This window comes from Oreochromis aureus, linkage group 3, assembly GCF_013358895.1.
Source record: "Oreochromis aureus strain Israel breed Guangdong linkage group 3, ZZ_aureus, whole genome shotgun sequence".
Classification (NCBI taxonomy): Eukaryota; Metazoa; Chordata; class Actinopteri; order Cichliformes; family Cichlidae; genus Oreochromis; species Oreochromis aureus.
In genome coordinates this window covers 108,013,573-108,034,437 of record NC_052944.1, presented here as the reverse complement: position 1 = coordinate 108,034,437, position 20,865 = coordinate 108,013,573, and the positions used below count along the sequence as shown (strand labels likewise).

Below are 20,865 nucleotides of genomic sequence, written 5' to 3'. Positions count from 1 at the left end.
TTTCTTTCTTTTATTTCCGTGGACGTCACTTGCCAGCTGTCACTGAACGTCTCCCAAGAGCACGTTTTGCTTTTTTAATGTTTTGCCCACTTGCACCATTTTGTTTTTGCCTAAACCTGCACAAAGACAGAAATGTGGCATAAGGCCAGTCTCAGGGGTGCATTCACAGCACTATATTTTCCATTCTGCCTGTTATTAATAATGAAGCATATTATTAAAGAAGCATTAATAATACTGGAGCTGTTAACACACACGCACACACACATGTGAGCAGAAAAAGTATCTTTATTCAAATGCAGGTTTAAACCTCAGGACCAGCCACACCTTCTTCAAACTGTGAGACGAAGAATAAAAGTTAGTAAAAGCTCAAAGTTGGTCCTTTTCATTGATGCTGTGAACATGAATGTGTGTGAAAGGTGTACTTGTGTGTTATTACAGCTTCTTACCTGCAGCTCACGACACAAACATGTATTGGGTCTCAGCCTGGTCACCTGACAGAAACATGGTAGAAAACATGAAAGTGTCATTTCTCTGTGTCCCACTGATGGAAACATCAGCTTGTATGAACTGTTCAGTCTGATGGATCCTCTGAAGTGTGTCAGTGTGCTGTTGGAGTAAAGCTTAGCTAGACTTGGACCTGGTTGGTAGTAGTCATAGATCTTGACCACGGCTGGCTTCAGGTTGTCCACTGGGAGCTCCTGGATGATGTCTAAGCTGTGGTTGATGGGCGTGTCCTTTGGTAACTGGACGAGACAGAAACAATCGCAGACACAGTTTGTACCAAAGATCATCATCTGGTGTTCCCCACAGTGACTTTCACTTACCTCCTCTAAGTACACCAGAACATGATCCTCCTTTTGTTCAACACGACTCACCAGGAGGCCATGTTTGAGCTGTGAGGAGATGACATCATTTTTATTATTATCATCACAATTATCACATGAGACACACTCGTTGGTAGAATCTGTCTAATTACTCACACTCTTCAAAGACTCGGGGTCTGGGGAAAATCCAGAGAGCATTTTGATGTCCAGGATCACCATGTTTGTAGTTTTCTCCTTTCCACTGTACCTGTGTTTGAACAGTGTGATTATACTGACCTGTGTGCACACTTGCTTTTCATCTACCAGCAGTTCCTCCACACGGGTAAAGAGCACTCTCTAACCTGTCACATACTTACAGCGATTGTATTTGCACAGTGAATTTGGGTCTAGCAGATTCACTGGTGGTGTTGACCTCTAGTTGGACTTTCACACTGAGAGTGGTGACATCAGCAGGTGTTGGGATGTTGTAGGTGGCAGAAATCTGGGAAACACACTTGGGTCACGTGTGGAACAGAACTAATCACACCTCAGTGCACCCTGCTGTCACTGCTCTACACCATGACACATATTTGCACACATACTTTTATATTCATATCTATATGTCTATATTCATCTTAATATGAGTATCTCTGTTATATCTACACTCATTTTATACGAGTGCTTCATGTTTGTTGTATATTTGATGCTATGACAACTCAGTTTCCCTCTGGTATAAATAGTTTCCCTGATTCTGATACAGACAGAAAGTTCATTTATTTTTGCTCAGTTCTCTAATTTAGTTTGAAATAGCATTGTACTCTCTACAGTTATTACTGCCAGGTCTAATGTCTTTATTGTGTATGAAAATACATGTGCAAGATGAGCTTTATTACATGTGGAAATGCTAATGCTCTCTAAAGTTTTATGAGTAAAAAGAAAAAGAAGAAAGCCTTTCTCTGACATCAACCAGGAGCTTGTCACATGATGCTGTCACTGACCTGCACTGAAGCACATGCAGTGCCCTTCACCTCCAGGCTGTATTTTCCTGACACGTCCTGCAGCGCCTCCTCCTGGTAGAGCAGTTTGTTGCTCTGATTTACATCAAATGTCAGCTGACTGCTGGGAGCCTGAACTGTCACTGTGCTCCAACCTTCAGGACTGAACACCAGAGTGGAGTAGAGAGCCAGAGCCTGAAGAGCCACCACCGTGTCCTACAGGATGGATTCATTGTGGTTAACACACACAGCATATGTCTCCATATTACATGGACTTAAGTGGAATAGACATTAAGTTAAAACTGCCCGTGTCACTTTGAAACCCTCTCACAAAAGAGATCCTTAATCTCAACTATTCTAAATTTCACTTCCTGGTTAAATAAACTTTAAACAGGTTAAAATATCTTTAACTGAGAATCATCAAAGTATAGAAATTACAGGTATAAACTTGCAGGTGATCTGTTATTTACAGGCTGTTACGTGTAGTTGGTGTACAGAAGTCTGAGGTAAAATTGCTATTCTGTTAAAACAATGAATTTTTAGACAAAACTTAAATGTCATATTCTAACTAAAGAATAAAAACATCCCTGCCTGGCTAAAACAAATCTGTTTTACATATCTGATAGAAAAATGAAAGCTTCAGTATTATTTCTTCTGTCTCTGATTTTGTCTAAGACTGTATATGAACTCAAAGATGAGCTTCATGCTGTTCGGGTGGTGTAGTACCTGAGTGGAGGAGAAGCCTCCGTAATAGTTCTGCTGCCCAGTCAGCCACCTGATAATACCAGAGGCATATCCCAGATCCTCAGCAGTCGGGGAGGCGCTGAGTTTGGCCAACAGCACATAAGAACTGATCTCCACTGACAGGGAGGCTGATGTTTCTGCTGCTGTCTGAGACCAGTAGAGGAAACCTCCTACAAACACAATAACAGTCACAGTGATGCTAATAAAGCCTGAATGATGTCCTGCTAAAGGATAACTCACCTTCCCTCACTGCAACTGTGTCTAAGTGCTGCAGAAGGTGAGCTCGGGTCTCCACATCTCCTGCCAGAGTGAACACATAGGCCAGCAGAGCTGTAGTGTAGGTGTTGCTCAGGTCACTGAGAGACTCCTTGAGACAAGCCAGGCTCTTGTTCATCACAGGATCCTTTAAAAGATCAAAACAAAGAACTTCAATGGAAAAACAGAAATCTTCTTTCATTAAACCCAGTATGAGAAGAATAGGAGGCAGTTTTCCTGATTTAGTCACTCAAAACATCAGCGTGATAATAGAAAGTGGCAGATGTGGGAAAACAGGAATTAGAGGAAAGTACAGATCAAGCATAGAGCGTATTTGTAGTAGTATTTACAATATAAAGAACATATTGAAAAAACACTGTACAGGTTGGGTGGTGATACAAGTTCTTGCTGGTGAGAGTTCAGATATGTGGATGACACCTGGGTGAAAATCAAATCTCAGGACATACCACAACAATTCACGGATCACATTAACTCGGTGGACCGACACATCAAATTCACCAGGGAGGATATGAAAAGTGTGTGAGAGAGAGTGAGAGTGAGTGAGTGAGTGAGTGTGTGTATATATATATATATATATTGTATATATATATAAAAAACACCCAGCACGCCCCTGCGGGCGGTTTATCCTTCAAGCTCGGGTCCTCTACCAGAGGCCTGGGAGCTTGAGGGTCCTGCGCAGTATCTTAGCTGTTCCCAGGACTGCGCTCTTCTGGACAGAGATCTCCGATGTTGTTCCCGGGATCTGCTGGAGCCACTCGCCTAGCTTGGGAGTCACTGCACCTAGTGCTCCGATTACCACGGGGACCACCGTTACCTTCACCCTCCACATCCTCTCGAGCTCTTCTCTGAGCCCTTGGTATTTCTCCAGCTTCTCATGTTCCTTCTTCCTGATGTTGCTGTCATTCGGAACCGCTATATCGATCACTACAGCCGTCTTCTTCTGTTTGTCTACCACCACTATGTCCAGTTGGTTAGCCACCACCATTTTGTCCGTCTGTATCTGGAAGTCCCACAGGATCTTAGCTCGGTCATTCTCCACCACTCTAGGGGGCATCTCCCATTTTGACCTCGGGACTTCCAGGTTATACTCGGCACAGATGTTCCTGTATACTATGCCGGCCACTTGGTTATGGCGTTCCATGTATGCCTTGCCTGCTAGCATCTTGCACCCTGCTGTTATGTGCTGGATTGTCTCTGGGGCATCTTTACACAGCCTGCACCTGGGGTCTTGCCTGGTGTGATAGACCCCAGCCTCTATGGATTTTGTGCTCAGTGCTTGTTCCTGTGCTGCCATGATTAGTGCCTCTGTGCTGTCTTTCAGTCCAGCTTTGTCCAGCCACTGGTAGGATTTCTGGGTATCAGCCACCTCCTCTATCTGGAGGTGGTACATACCGTGCAGGGGCCTGTCCTTCCATGATGGTTCCTTGCCTTCCTCCTCTTTCTTGGGTTTCTGCTGCCTGAGGTATTCACTGAGCACGCTGTCAGTTGGGGCCATCTTTGCGATGTATTCGTGGATGTTTCTTGTCTCATCCTGGACTGTGGTGCTGACACTCACCAGTCCCCGGCCCCCTTCCTTCCGCTTAGCATACAGCCTCAGGGTGCTGGACTTGGGGTGAAACCCTCCATGCATGGTAAGGAGCTTTCTTGTCTTGATGTCAGTGGCTTCTATCTCCTCCTTTGACCAGCCTATTACCCCAGCAGGGTACCGGATCACGGGAAGGGCGTAGGTGTTGATGGCCCGGATCTTGTTCTTACCGTTCAGCTGACTCCTCAGGACTTGCCTGACCCTCTGCAGGTATTTGGTGGTTACAGCCTTTCTCGCGGCCTCTTCATGGTTCCCATTCGCCTGCGGGATCCCCAGGTACTTGTAACTGTCCTATGTCTGCAATGTTGCCTTCTGGTAGTTCAATCCCCTCAGTTCTGACTACCTTCCCTCTCTTTGTTACGATCCGACTACACTTCTCCAGTCCGAACGACATTCCAATGTCATTGCTGTATAGCCTGGTAGTGTGTATCAGTGAATCGATGTCTCGTTCACTCTTGGCATACAGCTTGATGTCATCCATGTACAGGAGATGGCTGACAACTGTAGGCTGACTACAGTATGTCCCTACGCATACTGACTACAGTATGCGTAGGGACAGAGCATCTCCTTGGTAGATGGTGATTGTGCTATGGGCTTGAAGTTGGCCTCTAGTGTTGTACGCCACATCCCCATTGAGTTGTTGATGAAGGCTCTTAGGGTCCTGTTGATCTTGTACAATTCTAGGTGTTCCAGTATCTAGCTGTGGGGCATTGAGTCATAGGCCTTCTTGTAATCAATCCAGGCAGTGCACAGGTTGGTTAGTCTGGTCTTGCAGTCTCGGCTGACTGTTCTGTCTACCAGTAGGTGGTGTTTTGCGCCTCTGGTATTCTTGCCAATCCCTTTCTGTGCCCCGCTCATGTATTGACCCATGTGCCTGTTCATCTTAGCCGATATGATGCCTGCTTCCATGTAGTACCGAGGCAGGTTATTGGTCGGTGGTTGCAATAGATGGGTAGCAATAGTAATCCCTTACTTAACTCGTTACTTAAAAAAAGTAATCGGATTACTTACAAGTAACGTGTTACTGCCCATCTCTGGTAGTGAGACCTGCTTATGTGTAGGGACTGCTGGTTCAACCTAACTCCATGGATCAGCAGGACGAACTCTGATCTTAACTTCCACTATTAAAATGGGCATGGTTATCATTGTTGGAGATTTCAACATTCATGTGGATGACTCAACAAACAGTACCACTAAGGAGTTCCTGAGCATTATGGACTCTTTCAACTTTGTTCAGCATGTAGCAGGGCCTACTCATAGGGCTGGGCACACTCTGGACTTGGTCTTCACCTATGGTGTTTCCCTTGACCACTTGAATTTAAATGAATTGTTTTTAGCGACCATAAGTCAGTCTCTTTTACTGTATCTGTTAATTCAGAGTACCATCCTCAAGGTTCTATCAGGCGCAGGCGCTTTATTGACGACTCTATAATTTCTGAGTTTTCCTCTCTTTTTAATTTTAAAAGTTCTTCTAACGAGGTTGAGCTTTTAACTAATTATTTTAATGAACACTGTCTTGCCATTCTTAATCAGGTTGCTCCTTTCAAAACCAGTTATTGCTCTGTTAGTTCCCGCACACCATGGTTAAATAATCAAACTCGTGGTCTTCGACGCTCCTATCAAAAAGCAGAGCGTCTGTGGAAGTCCACTGGTCTGATTGTCCATCGTGAGCACTTTAAAGAACTACTCTACCTATATGATGAGTCAGTCAAAGAGGCCAGATCCTCTTACTTCAATAATCTTATAAATCGTCGTAAAAATAATTCAAGAATTCTATTTGATACCATCAACAGTACTGTTTCTCCTCTAACCCAGCATGCTCTGTTACTTTCTGATGAAGATTGTAATACTTTCCTTAATTAAATAAGGTGATGGACTTGAGATCCAAAATTTCCTCAAGTGCCTCCCCTTATGAAGATACCCCTTTCTGTCTTGGATCATTTACCTCCATTTCTCCAATCACACTTAATGACTTAATTATAGTTTTAGGTAAAATGAAATCCTCATCATGCTCTGTAGATATATTACCTCCCTCTGTCCTGTCTGGGTCTATCACCAGCATTGGTCCCACTTTACTATCCATCAGTAATAGTTCACTGAGGCAAGGCTGTGTTCCATCTTATTTTAAACATGCTGAGGTAACTCCTCTGTTAAAAAAACAGAATCTTGATCCTACCTCTGCTAGTAATTACCGACCTATTTCAAAATTGCCATTTTTAAGTAAATTACTTGAAAAAATTGTTGAAAATCAGTTCAGGTCTCTATTATGTAAATTACACATCCTTGACCCTTTTCAGTCTGGCTTTCAAAAGCAGCACTCTACAGAGACCGCTCTCCTAAGAGTCTATAATGATCTATTAATGGCATCTGATGCAGGGAATTGTTCTGTGATCATTCTGCTTGATCTTAGCGCAGCCTTTGACATCATCGACCACAAAATCCTACTTAACAGGCTCAAGGGTTTGGCTGGTATATCTGGCTCTGCCGTAGACCGGTATTCTTCCTATTTATCAGACAGAACCTTTTCTGTTAGGACTGACAGGTTCACCTCTGACATTGCTGCCCTGACCTTTGGGGTCCCACAGGGTTCAGTTTTAGGTCCATTACTATTTTCTTTTTATATGCTTCCTTTAGCTGGTATCATTCAATCTTTTAGCGACCTGTCTTATCATTTTTATGCTGATGACATTCAGCTCCATATGTCCTTTAAGCCTCATCAGCTGGATAGGATTCTTGTTTTAACATACAGAGCACTAAATGGCTCCAGATTATTTATCCAAGCTTATTATAAAATACACTGCTGCTCGTCATCTCCGCTCACAGACTCAGTCTCTTAGTTCTTACCCGCACACGACTGAAGACAAAAGGGGACAGAGCCTTTCAGTCTGTTGCACCAAGGCTGTGGAATAGTTTACCACTACAGTTATGTTTGCTTGACTCTGTGGATTCTTTTAAAAAACTTTATTTTAATATTTGTGTACAGCGCTTTGTGACTGTCTGTCTGTGAAAAGCACTTAATAAATAAATTTTACTTACTCTGTACTCATTTCTTGTTTAAATATCTTGATATTCTTTGAGTCTACTCACATGTTGGGATGTATTCATTTCCAAGAAGGCAGCAGTAACGTACGCACTGAGAGTCACTTCATCAGATACACCACCCTGTCAACAGAAGACATCATAGACACTTATCATCAGTGCACCAACATTCAGGGAAATGAAGTCATGAAAATGATTTTTAGCTGCATGTGGTTTTAGTATCATGAATGTCTTGATGCATGTTCAAACATCCAGCTAAAGAGATGAACAGGAAGTTGATTTTGTTCATGTAGACATTGTATTTCCAGTGAGATGGATGTTTCTTCACCTCGGGTTTCCCCAACCTTATAAACAGTTTGTGTAGTCATCTACTAATCAGAAGGCTGATGGTTTGATTCCCAGCTGCTCCAGCCTGCATGCGAAATATTTGTGGGCAAGATACTAATCCCAAGTTGGTCTCTGGTGCATACTTTGTATTTTGTATAAATATGTGTGAATGCTACATAGAAGGCAGTGCTGGTGTGAATGGAGCAAGATGTATGGAAATTATTTCTTAAATAAAATAATAGAACGTACTGGTGTGAGCTATTACAGTATTTACATACAGTGACATTATTAATAAAATTTGTTAAAGTGCGTCCACACTGGAGGCTGTTTCCACAGTCTAACAGCAAAGAACTGCAGGTTACCTTCATTCCGTTGTTGAAGAGTTTCCCAGACTTTTCAAAACAGCCATTTTCTTGTTGTTTATGTTGCAGCCAGGACTTAGACTCTTCGATCTTTCTGGGATCAATAAAGACGAAAGACTGAGCTTTGGCAAAACTTCTTACCACAAACGCAGTCAGCCTGACAAAAAGAAAACAACACTTACACGTCTTACAACGATGGAAATGTTTGACTGTGAGGTCACATTAAGAGAAAGAAATACTGATCATTTTGAAAATAAAGTTGAAATTTCAAGATTAAATTTGAAAATGTATTTTGAGAAAAAAGCCAAAATGTGGGCGAGTTGTATCAGGACAAACTGCCACGGTTGCTTTACCCTCTGAATTAGTGAAATCGTACTTCAGACTCAGTTTTAGTAACAAGGAAGGAACTGATGTCACTTGTAGCAAATGAAAACCGTGAGGCAGTAAGTATAAGTACACTGAAAAGCAGAAAGTGGTGCAGAAATCTGCATGTGGTTAGATTTGTATAAAAGGAAATGGCTGCTAATGCACAGATGCAAGGATACCGATGGTTACACGCTCGTGGAATAAAGAGGATCTATGCTGTATCACAAGACGACTGATTTATTTCACTACATCTACACAAGGCATTTTATACAGGGTATAGCAGTCGTTTGAAACAAAACTGTAATCATTTTAACTGTTTTCTTAGATTTGAATTTGACTTTTTTCACAAAACAGTATTAAGACTTTAATATTGAAATAGTATTTAGACTTTTTTTTAAGTAGAATTACAACTTTAATCTTTAAAATTTGACTTTATTCTAATAATGATCAATAACATTTTTTATGTGGCTCTAATGCTCCTTCCTACCTACTAAATTACACAGTATTAACCAAAAGTTTTTATCTTAGTCAAAGGATTAAATGGAGAATTATTTAAAGTATTAGAGGCAGACATGTTTATGTTATTAATGCTCTCTGGTTTATGACATGTTTGATCAGTGATGTTCTCACCAAGTGTTTCCTGGTCCTGTTCCAAATGTGGTGTAAGCACCATCAGCACTTTTGTAGTTGAGCTGTCTTTGGTATCCTGTAACAACAGGGACACAATGATCGAGACATTGTTGCTATGGTGATGATTGGACTCCATTTGTTTATGGATCTGCATGTGTACATCAAGATTTGGTAAATTCTATGACTCTTGCTGACAGATGAGGAAAATGACACATTTGACCAAAAACTGTGGCTAATGTTCTGCCTCATGTCGGCTTGTTTCTTGAACCGTGTGTGTTGAAGTGATTCAAATGATTTCCTTCTTAGAGGAAACAATAAAAACTTGCCACTGGTGAGGAAGTTAGTAGCTTTTTCCATGATGGCTGTGGTGAGCTGCTGTGTGCCTTTCAGGTAGTGGAGGATGTAGATGTTGGGGGCCAGGAGAGCCATGTTCTGCTCCCCACATCCATACGGCATCTGCAGCAATCCATCCAGGTTCTTCAGAGCCCGGCCGAGGATGTCACCTGATCAAAAACACTGATTCACTAAAACTAACAAAACTAGTGTAAAACAACTTTGTATTATTGGGCAAAGATAACCTGAATAATTTCAATATGCAATTTTAAATGATGATTTCATTTGCTGAGTGAAAAAACATCCAAACTGAAAATCGTAGATTGACTGTGATTAACCAAATATTTCTGAGAAGACTGAGTTTCATTTCACCAACCAGACCCAGACCTGATTAAGGCCAGACCTGCTGGATCAAGAAATCACTCAAGTACAATCTGTTTGACAAAGGGAAGCAGGCTAAAACAGACACGTCGTTGCCATGATTGAAAGAAATTCAAAAATAGGCGAGAAGTCTTGAGATCTATCAGTTTGGACAGGGTTAAAAACAATTTCTACAGGTTTGGAGCGCCAGTGCACCATGTTGGAACCCATTATCCACAAACTGAGGAAACTAGAAAAGATGTGGCTGAAATTACTCCATTAGCACATCGACGACTCACCGAAAAAGTCAAACGAATCCCAACAACACCCAGAACTGAAGGTCTTGCCTTCCTCTGTAAAGGTCAGAGTTTACGATTCAACAATACAAAGGAGACGGGGCAAAAACAGCATTCATGGACAAAACCACTGCTGACCAAAAAGAACACAAAAGCTTATCTCACATTTGCCAAAAAACATCTCCATGCTCCACAAGATATTTGGGAGAATATTATATGGACTGAAGAGAAAAAGATTTGAGTTTTGTTGCATTTGGCTTAAAAGTGACGCATCATTTCATAGAAAGAACATCACATCATACTAACAGTGGTGGTAGCAGTGTGATGCTCTGGGGCTATGAGGCGTAGGGGTGTCTGTGGCTCAGCTGCAGGGGAGGGGTGGGGCATTGGGTTCAGGTGGTTTGCGAGTCTGGTTAAGGCAGCTGGTGCCCAGTGTTAAATCATGCCTCTGCTGTTTCAGTAGCACGCCACGACCTGGAGGGAAGAACTCTCTACCAGGAGAATGTCCAGCTATCAGTTTGTGCCTTAAATCTCAAACTTGGGCAATTAACCCTCTGGGTCAGGGTATAATTGGCTGTTTTTGACTACTCTTGATTTTACCTCTATATCTCACCTTTAAAAACTGTTTATCTTGCCTTGTTTGGTATCGTTACTTTCAGCACAACTTCAAATATCTAAAATTTGAGTTATTTTTTTCATTTTGGCATACTATATTAGCACAGTTGATCTAAATTCAGAAAAAAGTAGAAAAAAGTTATATTTTTTACTGTAAAACCCACAAACATGTTTAACAAATTACTTTCATAACTTGAAATGCAAATAAAAGAAATATTGTACATTTCTAAAAATTATGCACAAGTTTTCCAAAGTTATATGGTACTATTTGCCTAAAAATGCAGCCAAGGCTTCAGGCTTTTTTTATATAACCATTTAAATCTATTTACAGAACAATCAGGTGTGCTGCATCAAATAAGAAGGCACACAAATTATTTTTGCCAGTCCCAAAAAAATTGTTTGTGTTCAGTATGACAGAGGAGAACACCACAGGCCTAAACCCTGCAGGTCTGAGAGCAGGAGGTGTATCAGTCCTGTTTTCTATGTGGGAACAGCGTTTACACTGGAATCTGCCTTTGACGGCTTTTTTGGAGCAAATGTGACATTCAGCAGTATAACTGACACACAATACAAAACAATAACTACGCAACACACTAACTATAGCCTCCAAACATGCTAAACGTCACTAATGTCTCACATATGAAAACTCGCTCTCTCTCTTTCTTTCTTTCGCTTGCCCGCTTTCTGTCACTACTAAAACTTCCCCTTCTCCCTAAATAACTGCCACATGTTGCCATATCATTTTTTGATTGGCTGACATGTGTTTTTTGCAGTGTTTTGTGTTGTTTCACTTTAAATTTGTTTAAAAGGAAAAAGCTGAAAATTTAAATAGTTAAAAGTTGAAATGTAAATAGTTGTTTTTTGTATTATATGATTTATTTATTACATTTTATGTGGAGTGAATAAATAAAAGTATGTTTATGGTGGCCCCTAGAGACAAAACACGTACAAACTCCAAAACACGTAAAAACTTAGAAGCACGTACAAAAGACAACAGAAGTGCTCCAGGATGCTCGGCGCAGTGTTGAGCTTTTGTTACCTAGTGGCTACACAAGCCAGGAAGTACCAACGACCAGATTTGGTGTGTGGTAGTAACAGGTAAATGAACATTTTTTGAATTATTTGAATATATATGAGTGCTTGTGTATAAATACACAAACAATACACATATGCTTTCAATTGTGTAATTTAAGTGATCTAGGTAGCTCTGGAAGGTCAGTTAATGCTAGCAATGTGTTTTTGAGTTTCTACGTGCTTCGGAGTTTGTGCATGTTTTGGACTTTACGTGCTTTGTCTCTAGGGGCCACCGTATATATTTATATGTAAACATATAAATAAATCCACGTTTTTTTTTACATTAGTAATTTCTTTTGTGCATAATTTTATGTTGTTGTTGATAATAAATAAATTAAAGCAACAAAACAACCTGAAGAGCCGGTTGAGAGCTGAAAGACCCGGCTCTTTTTAGTGAGCTGAGCCGAAAGAGCTGGCTCTCCAAAAAGAGCCGGAATTCCCATCACTATCTTGTAGCTGTGTCGTCTTAAATTGGTCTCGTGATTTTGACGTGCCGGCGCGTCCGTCGACCCCAGAGGGTTATGATGGAAAATGATCCAGAACGCCAGAACGTGGCCGAGTCAAAATCTGGACTTAAATCCCACTGACATGATTCTGCATGACCAGAACGATTGCGCTGGAAAACACTTATGACAAAAGCTAGACTGCAGTTCTTCCTGCAAAGAATGGCACAACCAGCCTTTTGATTTTTGGGGTCCATTTATTTTTCACATAAGGCCGGGAAGATGTGGGTCTATTTATAAATGAAATCATCTTTTAAAAGCTGAATAGGGTTTTTACTTTTACTTGAACATGATGTCTCTTATTTTCTGTTGTTTTAGTAATTTGCTATTTGCGTTTTTAACAAAGCTTTAACTTGCCATATTTTTATTTGGCTGAATCAAAATGGAGATGAAATCATGAGGTTTACCCAGGACTGATACAGAAGTGCGGGCAGATCCTTCTATCACATTCTCAGGCAGATGTATCTCTGCTTCCTCTGTCAGCGGGCTTCCTGTGTACAGACACAACAAAAGTCCAATCAGGAAGTCACGACTGCAACAGAGTTACTGTTCAAAGTCACCAGGTGGCCTGAACTTCAGCACATATCGTTACATTTTGTGAAAGTAAAAGATGAAAATTTGGCACATTTTTATTAACATTATTACTTTAAAAAAAATAACATTTTATGTACACAATGCACTCCACTGCTAACTTTGAGCATTTAGGTCATTTGTTTATTTACATTATTTAACTGGTGTTGCTGATGGACATCACACTGACCTTTTGGACAAAGAAGCCAGTTGTACGTCTTTGTCATCTCAGTTCCCTCAGCCTGAGGAAGAGGACGTGCAAAATTATCTTTAAAATGAGGAACAATTTAAATTTTATGAGTAAAAATGTTTTTCTGGTCTTGTATTTATGGTACTGACCTTCACTATGAGAGATTTGGTGACCACGTCGATGCGACCTCTGTCTGGTACGCTCACAACCTCATTATCACATGACACATGGGACGCTACGGCCTCAGCAGACACAGTCACATTCACAGCCCCTAAAAACAGCAGCACAGGTCACCTTCTTTATCTCTCCATTAAAATAAAGGTTCCTGATGTTATTTTACAGATTTTGTAGAAACTAGAAGGAAATGTGTTGGGACAAAAGGAGACAGTTAACTGTGATCACACTAGATCTAAATCTAGATCTCTAGATTTAATGTTGGATCGAAGGTAAGATAAATTATAATTGGAAATTTTACTGCATCAGGCATGAAAAACATGAGCTGGAAAAAAAAACAGTCCAAAATGATGTCAGGGTTGCTGCTGAGTCCTGCTGGAGGCCAAAGTACTGCAAATCATGAGATCTAATTAAGATTAAGAAGAAATAATTTGCATGGCAATGCAACTGCAAACAGTCTGTTCTAATGATACTGTCCAAGGGAAGCATGCATAATGTAAATAATTGATGAGAATTAAAAGGAAGGTTTCAAAATGACTTATAATTGGCTAAGACAGCTGCATTAAGTAAAGCATGAGGATGGAGGCAGCTGCTACCCTCAGACTGGAGGTATCAACGTTCTGCCCCACTCCCTACAACCCACATGTTTAACCTTCCAAACACAGGGGTTATATTCTTGGTTTACCTCGATTTGCAGCTGGATTTGACTGTCTACATGTCCTAGCTCTACACTGCACACTCACTGTTGTCTAATGCACATACAGCATTCTAAATTTCATGAATAAAGCTTATTGGGTCTCAGATTCACTCATTTCATTATGATAACTTATATTTCAGCAGTATTTCTCACATAGTGTTTTTATAATTTCTCTTTAATGTTTTAATCTCCATTTATTCTATTTAGCCGTCTTATGTGGATTCTTTTTTCTTAAAGATGCTTTTAAGTCACTTCCTGCCTTCTGGGTCCTGCACTTGGGTCGTACTCAGCCTGCCACACACGGTTTCCTGGCAGTGTGGAGGACCAAAGCCTGATTCTCACCTAAGGCTGTTGGGATCATGGTCCACCTGAGGGTCTTGCGCTGCTTGGCACACAAACAGGATGTGTACAGATCACCAGAGAGAGGTGTGAGGTGTAATCTGAGGACGCGCCCAGGAGTGACAGTAACCTGTCACGAGGAACACAGACGTTATATTTTAAACTAGCTCAACAATCTCATGGCTACATTTAAACCTGAGTTCAAATGTGAACACATTTTTAAGCATCTAAATGAATGCACAAGTCTGATGTTATGAACTCATGATCAAAGTAGACCTTCATTTGACTTGGATACTTTAATCACTCCCTTCCTAATCGTTTCCCTCCATCTGTTTTCTTACAGCTTCCACACTAAACCCTGTTCTACAAGGTGCATGAGCGCACAAAGAAAGCTAGAGGAGGGTTGGTAGTGTAAAGACATTTGATTGGGCGATCCTGTTGTCAGTGCTTGCAGGTGAGCTTGTAGGTGTTGGTGAGCAGGGGCCCTTCAAGAACGGCCTGCATCCTGCATGGTTATATTGCCAAAGAAAAAATATTTTCTGTTGTATTTTAATAACTATGATATAATTGTTGCTTAGACAGTAATGTTTTCAGTATGGTTTTCCTTGGCTATGAACAGAAATGTATTTAAACACTTTAATCATTCATTACCATGATGCAGCTGGTCAGGTAGTTAAAGACAGTCGCCTTCAGTTCAAAGTGCTCCCCCCGGATGATGGAGTAGGGCATGGTGAGTTCAAGGAAGAAAGGTTGGAAGACTTTCATTTCTTTACGAGGAGCCAAACCAAAACCCTGAGAGGACAAACAGAAAGCCTCCGTCTCCCAGGTGGTGATGGTGTCTGGGACAGTCAGGGACACGCCCCTTTTTCCATCGTCTCTGAAGTAACAGATACACACAAACATATTCTGTAACATAATCAAACATGTCCATACGTGTGTAAATGACCTGTATGATAGTAAAGTTACTATGACCTAAGAACATCCTGCAGTGTGAACTTCTTGTATATGTTACATTCTTGAACCTTGACAAAGTGAAAGAGCTCCACGTTACTGATGACAGTGAAATAATATATCCCACCAAAACAAAGCACCACTTTAAACATGACTAAACGTGCTTAAGAAAAAACTCACAATTATTTTATTTTCATGTTATTCATGTGTGAAAAGGAGACAGCAGAAAGTTCACATACCCTCTAGGTTTCTAAATGTACTCGTATATACTTAGTGTTTGTTTGTTTTTTTATTTAACATGCATCAGATCTCTTCACAGCAGATACTTACCCAACTTCCACCAGATCCCAAATCCAAGTCTCAGGGAAGAAAGAGCGAACTGTCTCTACTGGTGCAGCTTCAGGAGGAAGATGCCCAGCAGATCCCAGACCAGGATCAGAATAATCTAAAGACAAATAACTAACCTCTGGAGCCACATCTAAAAAAAAAAAGGGAAAATAATTACCCGTTTTCTTCTTGGTAAAAACAAAGAAAATTTGTATCAAAAACACAACGCAAAAAAGCAAATGATTCACCGTAGGAGACACGATGAGAGCCTTCATGGTAGACTTTTCCTTTGAACTTGACGCATGAAGGCAATCGAATAAGCAAGTTTGTCGCCATCTTCAGTCCGACTTTCTAGATATTTCAGCAGCACACAAAGATCAGCAAAAACTGGTGCAACAATAAAAACTATTGCATTTACATTATGTTTGACTGACTCACAGGTATACATGTATTTTACCTGGAAAACTGCATAGGCGTCATTTTGCTCTTGACTGGAGTACAGCAAAACATATCTTTTTGGTCTCACATTAAGGCATTCTGTAGCATCATCAACCTCATATGGGATACCTGAGGATTTCTTGAGTGGGAACAAGTCAAATATCTGAAAAGAAAAGTACAGTTCAGCAAAACATCCAAACATTTTTAGTCCTATGAAGTTTTGACTGATCTATCATGATCAATGTCACATTTGGCCCACATATTTGTTAAACTCTTAAATGAAGTACTGGTGTAAATACTAGAACCGATTAGGTTCAACTGAAATGCTAGATTACCTAAGAAGGATTCTTAAAAAATAAATAAATAAAAATGATCAAGTTAGCAGTAAGCCTCCACAGATATGAGGTGTTGTAGTTGAGGGATCTTACAGAAGTTCTACAATTTCTCTATAAACTGTTCGTTCTTAGTGACTTATATGGCTACAGTAAGTGTTTTCCATTTGTAACAGTCTCTGTAGCTCCTTTACCTCCTTTAAGTCTCACTTTTTCCAAGTTTTGCTGTATGTTTAACATCAACAAATACTCATGTATTTGAGCAGTTTTGATGTAAAGTTAAATTCTTCTCAAGTAAAGAAGACACTCACTGGCAGGTGATACACTTACAAATCGTTGAATTATTTGCTCAAGTCAATATCCTGGATTTATCTCCATGCTGAAATATTAATTTGCCCAAAAGGAATTAATTTTTATAAGATTAAAATATTGTTGTCTGCAACGACATGAGCAACAAGCATGGTACTTACTTACTCGCTAGAAAGACTGCCATCACAGACACATGCATATGTAACCTTGTATTTTTTGATACCAGTTTGCTTTAAGACAAACTCAGCATTTGACTGTTTAAAACAGTTGAATGTATGACTGCCCAAAGAGTACTTATCAGTACCAGAGCTGTTGGTAACTTGTGACACTACGGGCTCTGGAAATAAGGGATGTGTCCACCTCACTGGTGTTAATATCAGCAGTTACCTTATCTGCATCCAGAGTCTTCCCAGGCTCCTTGATGAGAACGCTCTTGTCGATGGCGCTCACACCACACAGAGAACGTGGCAGGGCCGTCACCTGCATGTTGGTCTCTTCACCTGGGACGGCTGAAGACGGTGAAAACTCCACTGACACCTGACACACACAAAACACCCGTAGATGTTTAGTGACTGTGATAACTCCCCACTCACTGCTGGCTAAATGTGCTGCTTCACTGTGGTGAGGGGCAAATCATGAGTCCCAGTGGGATGGCTGTACACTACATTGAACACTGTATGAACACTGTGTCAGTGTTAGATAGGTAGGACTTGCATCATCATTGAAAAAGGTGCTTGCATAAATGGGAGTGAGCAGGTCATGAGGTCATATAAAGAAGCACTTTGAGTCCTCAGGTAGAGTAGAAACAGCTGTGGAATGATTTGAACACCAGTGCATGACTGCAGACACCAAACACACAGCACACCTCTAGAATTACACTCACCTTGTTGCTGAAGCATTTGTCAGTAGAGAAGTCAGCACTGTGGGCAATTACATCCTCACTTGGCAGGACGGCATAAGCCACAACCTGGAACTCTGGAGCCATCTCAGGAGACACTCTGACTTTAAAGGACACCTGGCCCTCAGTCACTGAAACACAGGTCCAAACATACATCCACAGATCAACAAAACAGACCAACGTCAATGCTTGGCTGTGGCATTTGTGGAAATATGGGAATTTTACCCGATCTGTCTTGCACTTCAACCTGTTTTTGTCCTTGCATGGTGACAGCTCCTCTGGACAACACCTGGAAGACAGACATCATTTAAAAACAAGAATGAACTAGCACTGATATCTGTGGAAATCACTACTAGAGATGGCACGATACCACTTTTTTATGTCCGATACCGATATCATAAATTTGGATATCTGCCGATACCGATATGAATCCGATATAGTGTGTTTTTTAATCAATAAAACTGTTTTTTTAATATCTTGCTGCATTTTGTATAAGTTCATACTCAAGTTAAAATAAACAACAACACTAAAGCTATTCTGTTATACCTGTATGTAAAAAATACACTGCACCCAAAATATTTCATAGTTCAGCAACACTGATCAATCTAATAAACTTAAACCTCCCTATTCTGGTATTTTAAAGAGTACTTAGCAGAAATATTAAGCAACCTAACTAATAGGGTTCAAACTCCCAGCAAAAAAAAATAGGGAACCACCCTCCACCTCATGATGCTTAATCGATGTAATCAACTTTAATTTGATGCAGGGTGAAAAAAAATGCACAGAAACAAATTATTTTTCAAGAATAATTAAATAGATTCAACATCTTTCTTCTACAGAATTGCAGTCTGCACAGATGGTACCTTCCCAAAGGAAAAAGTACTATAGCTTACTAGGGTATATTAGACTTAATAGTTACTATATACAGTAATGGACTTCTATACATTTTACATCAGATTAAAACTTTGGGTGTAAGATTCAGATAATTAATTATTAAAAGCTAGACATTTTAAATGAGAATAAGAAAGAAAAGTATGTCTTTGTGCCCCCTTTTCCCTGTTAATGCCCTATCGGCCCCCCTGGCTAAACTTTGCTAGATCCGCCCCTGCACAGTTACCAGCCGTCAGCTACGTAGAAAAGGATCCTGGTGTAGAAAGTAATATTAAATAAATTCTAACAACAGCTTATCAAGCTTAAAGGTGCTGCTGTTGTTCAGCCGCTGGTTTCCTCTTTCTGGTGCAAAGTGGGCCAAAAACAAAGAAGAGAGACGGACTCGCGACAGAAAAGCCGATCAGCTGATCATTAAGGAGTTTCATGATTGAAGTAGCCACAGGAAGGTGAGAGAGAGAGGCAGTCGCTCCATATATCGGTTGTTAAGATTAACATGGGAACGCTTTACAAACATTCAGAGATGAACTTACACACTTGCTTTACTTCTCTCTGGGATAACTTCCTCGGAGATGAAATGCTGGATTGGTAGCGAGGCACACTGCTCCGACATGCTACGGTTATGAGCCGAGTTACGCCGTGTCGCAAGTTTTGTGAGGTGCTTTTTTTTTTATATTTAATGGATCGGATTACATTTTTAATTTCTCACCGATATCCGATCCAGTAATTTAGGTCAGTATCGGACCGATACCGATACGTAATATCGGATCGGTCCATCTCTAATCACTACCAGTGAAAAGCTTTGACACCTTTTAATTCAATGTGTTTTTTAAATTGTTTTTTAATTTGTTTTTTTATGGCTTTGCTTTGGCTATTTCATGTAACTGATAAAAACTAGTTTTCACAGCTGTCGTCACTTGCTTCTCTAATTTAAAGAGCTATCCAAAAACACTCAGAGATTTCATACAGTGTGAGAATGATGACAAGCAAGCAGACCGAGGGTATCAGTTAACTTATCCAAGGGGCATGACTTTCAGAAACTTTGGTCTTATTTTCATTTGGGGTGAGAGAATTCTGTGTTAACCAGTCTTTAACATCATGCAGACAGTTAAGCAAAGGCTGCAGTGGGACAGAGACATCCAGATTCAAGGGGAAGCAAATTTGGATGTCATCAGCATAACAATGAAAGGGAATGTTGTATTTCCTAAATATAGGAATAAAAATAAAAAAGGCAGCGTGTATGAGGAGAACAGAGCTGGACCCCAAACAGAGCCCTGTGGCACACCACAACACACAGGGGCAGAGGAAGAGTCCCAATAGCAACAGAACATGAGCTCTCTGACAGATATGATTTAAACCATGATAAAACTGAGCCTTTAAGACCAACAACGTGTTTGAGTCTCCATAAGAGAATGTTGTGATCAACTGTGTCAAAGGCAGCAGTCAGATCTAAAAGGACTAAAACAACAGAACAACCTGAGTCTACAGTTAAAAGAAGATCATTAAAAACTCGTAAAAGTGCAGTCTCAGGACGAGATTTAAAACCAGACTGGAATGCTTCACAAATGCCACAAACATCTAAAAAGGTCTGATGTTGCTTGAAAACAACGTTTTCCAAATTTTTGGACATAAAAGATGTTATGTTTACATACACTGCTAAGATGGTGAAGGGTTGCTTTACAGGGGGACTGAATATAAACATATACTCAGTTACCAGTAGGGGGCTCTGTAACTGATAGATATAGAAGGAGAGAGGAAGAAGAAAGTGTTGTGGTATGTACTGAATGGCTAACTACTGCTGAATACACGTTCCATTATAAACTAAGCTCCGTCTCCGTTCTTCTGTCGAATACACCACAAAAGAGAGTTTAGAAATTGGCCTGAAGTTAGAAAGAACATTAGGATCAAGATTTCTCTTCTTAATAATGCCTCTGATGTCTTTTATGTTGTGAGATTTGAAGAGTCATGTGCTGAGGTGTTCTTTCTGTTCTCAAACCGATCTCCCTTTAGGGGCTCAGTCTGGGTGGGTCTTTTTTCTCCTCGTCTTTCCTCGTGTATTGTGTATTTCCATTGTTCTACCTCTTCTGACCGGTCGTCCCCATGTGATGTTTGTGCAATGTAAGCATGAAGGAATACTGTTGAACGACTACTGCATATAAAACTGTTCAGTTAATACTAATTCATATCAGTTGATATAAGAACAAAAATAATGTAAATATGGTAAGAAAATGGTTAAGAGGTTATATTATAATATTAATGGTTATATTAATGGTTTTATGTTACTCAAGAGAACTGCAATCTATACATCACTGATTGGCTAGTAAGCTTTTTCTGGGATGGATTAGTAGTGTCTCTATTCTCCAGTAGGGGGCCTTCGCATGTTCTCCTCACTGCAATAAACCACTGCGTGAGAGACGCAAGTCATAATCACTCTCGTGATTCTT

At 40.4% G+C, this 20,865-nt stretch overlaps 1 protein-coding gene across 1 annotated transcript in view; it reads right to left on the bottom strand.

Annotated features, from left to right (window-relative positions):
• Positions 1–267: 267 nt before the first annotated feature.
• LOC116328905 (alpha-2-macroglobulin-like) overlaps positions 268–20,865 on the bottom strand; it is a 45,862-nt gene continuing 25,264 nt past the window's right edge. The window contains exons 13-36 of the mRNA XM_039609204.1: positions 17,759–17,822; positions 17,519–17,664; positions 17,023–17,172; positions 16,014–16,157; positions 15,805–15,907; positions 15,560–15,707; positions 14,930–15,155; positions 14,282–14,408; positions 13,218–13,339; positions 13,069–13,120; positions 12,716–12,799; positions 9,454–9,630; positions 9,128–9,203; positions 8,132–8,288; positions 7,491–7,565; positions 2,783–2,945; positions 2,525–2,712; positions 1,802–2,014; positions 1,181–1,305; positions 981–1,071; positions 825–893; positions 638–743; positions 447–491; positions 268–334 (exon numbers count right to left, since the gene is read on the bottom strand). Of these exons, the coding sequence (XP_039465138.1) occupies positions 454–491; positions 638–743; positions 825–893; positions 981–1,071; positions 1,181–1,305; positions 1,802–2,014; positions 2,525–2,712; positions 2,783–2,945; positions 7,491–7,565; positions 8,132–8,288; positions 9,128–9,203; positions 9,454–9,630; positions 12,716–12,799; positions 13,069–13,120; positions 13,218–13,339; positions 14,282–14,408; positions 14,930–15,155; positions 15,560–15,707; positions 15,805–15,907; positions 16,014–16,157; positions 17,023–17,172; positions 17,519–17,664; positions 17,759–17,822 (2,844 nt within the window). The 3' untranslated portion in view covers positions 268–334; positions 447–453. The remainder of the gene's footprint in view (positions 335–446; positions 492–637; positions 744–824; positions 894–980; positions 1,072–1,180; positions 1,306–1,801; positions 2,015–2,524; positions 2,713–2,782; positions 2,946–7,490; positions 7,566–8,131; positions 8,289–9,127; positions 9,204–9,453; positions 9,631–12,715; positions 12,800–13,068; positions 13,121–13,217; positions 13,340–14,281; positions 14,409–14,929; positions 15,156–15,559; positions 15,708–15,804; positions 15,908–16,013; positions 16,158–17,022; positions 17,173–17,518; positions 17,665–17,758; positions 17,823–20,865) is intronic.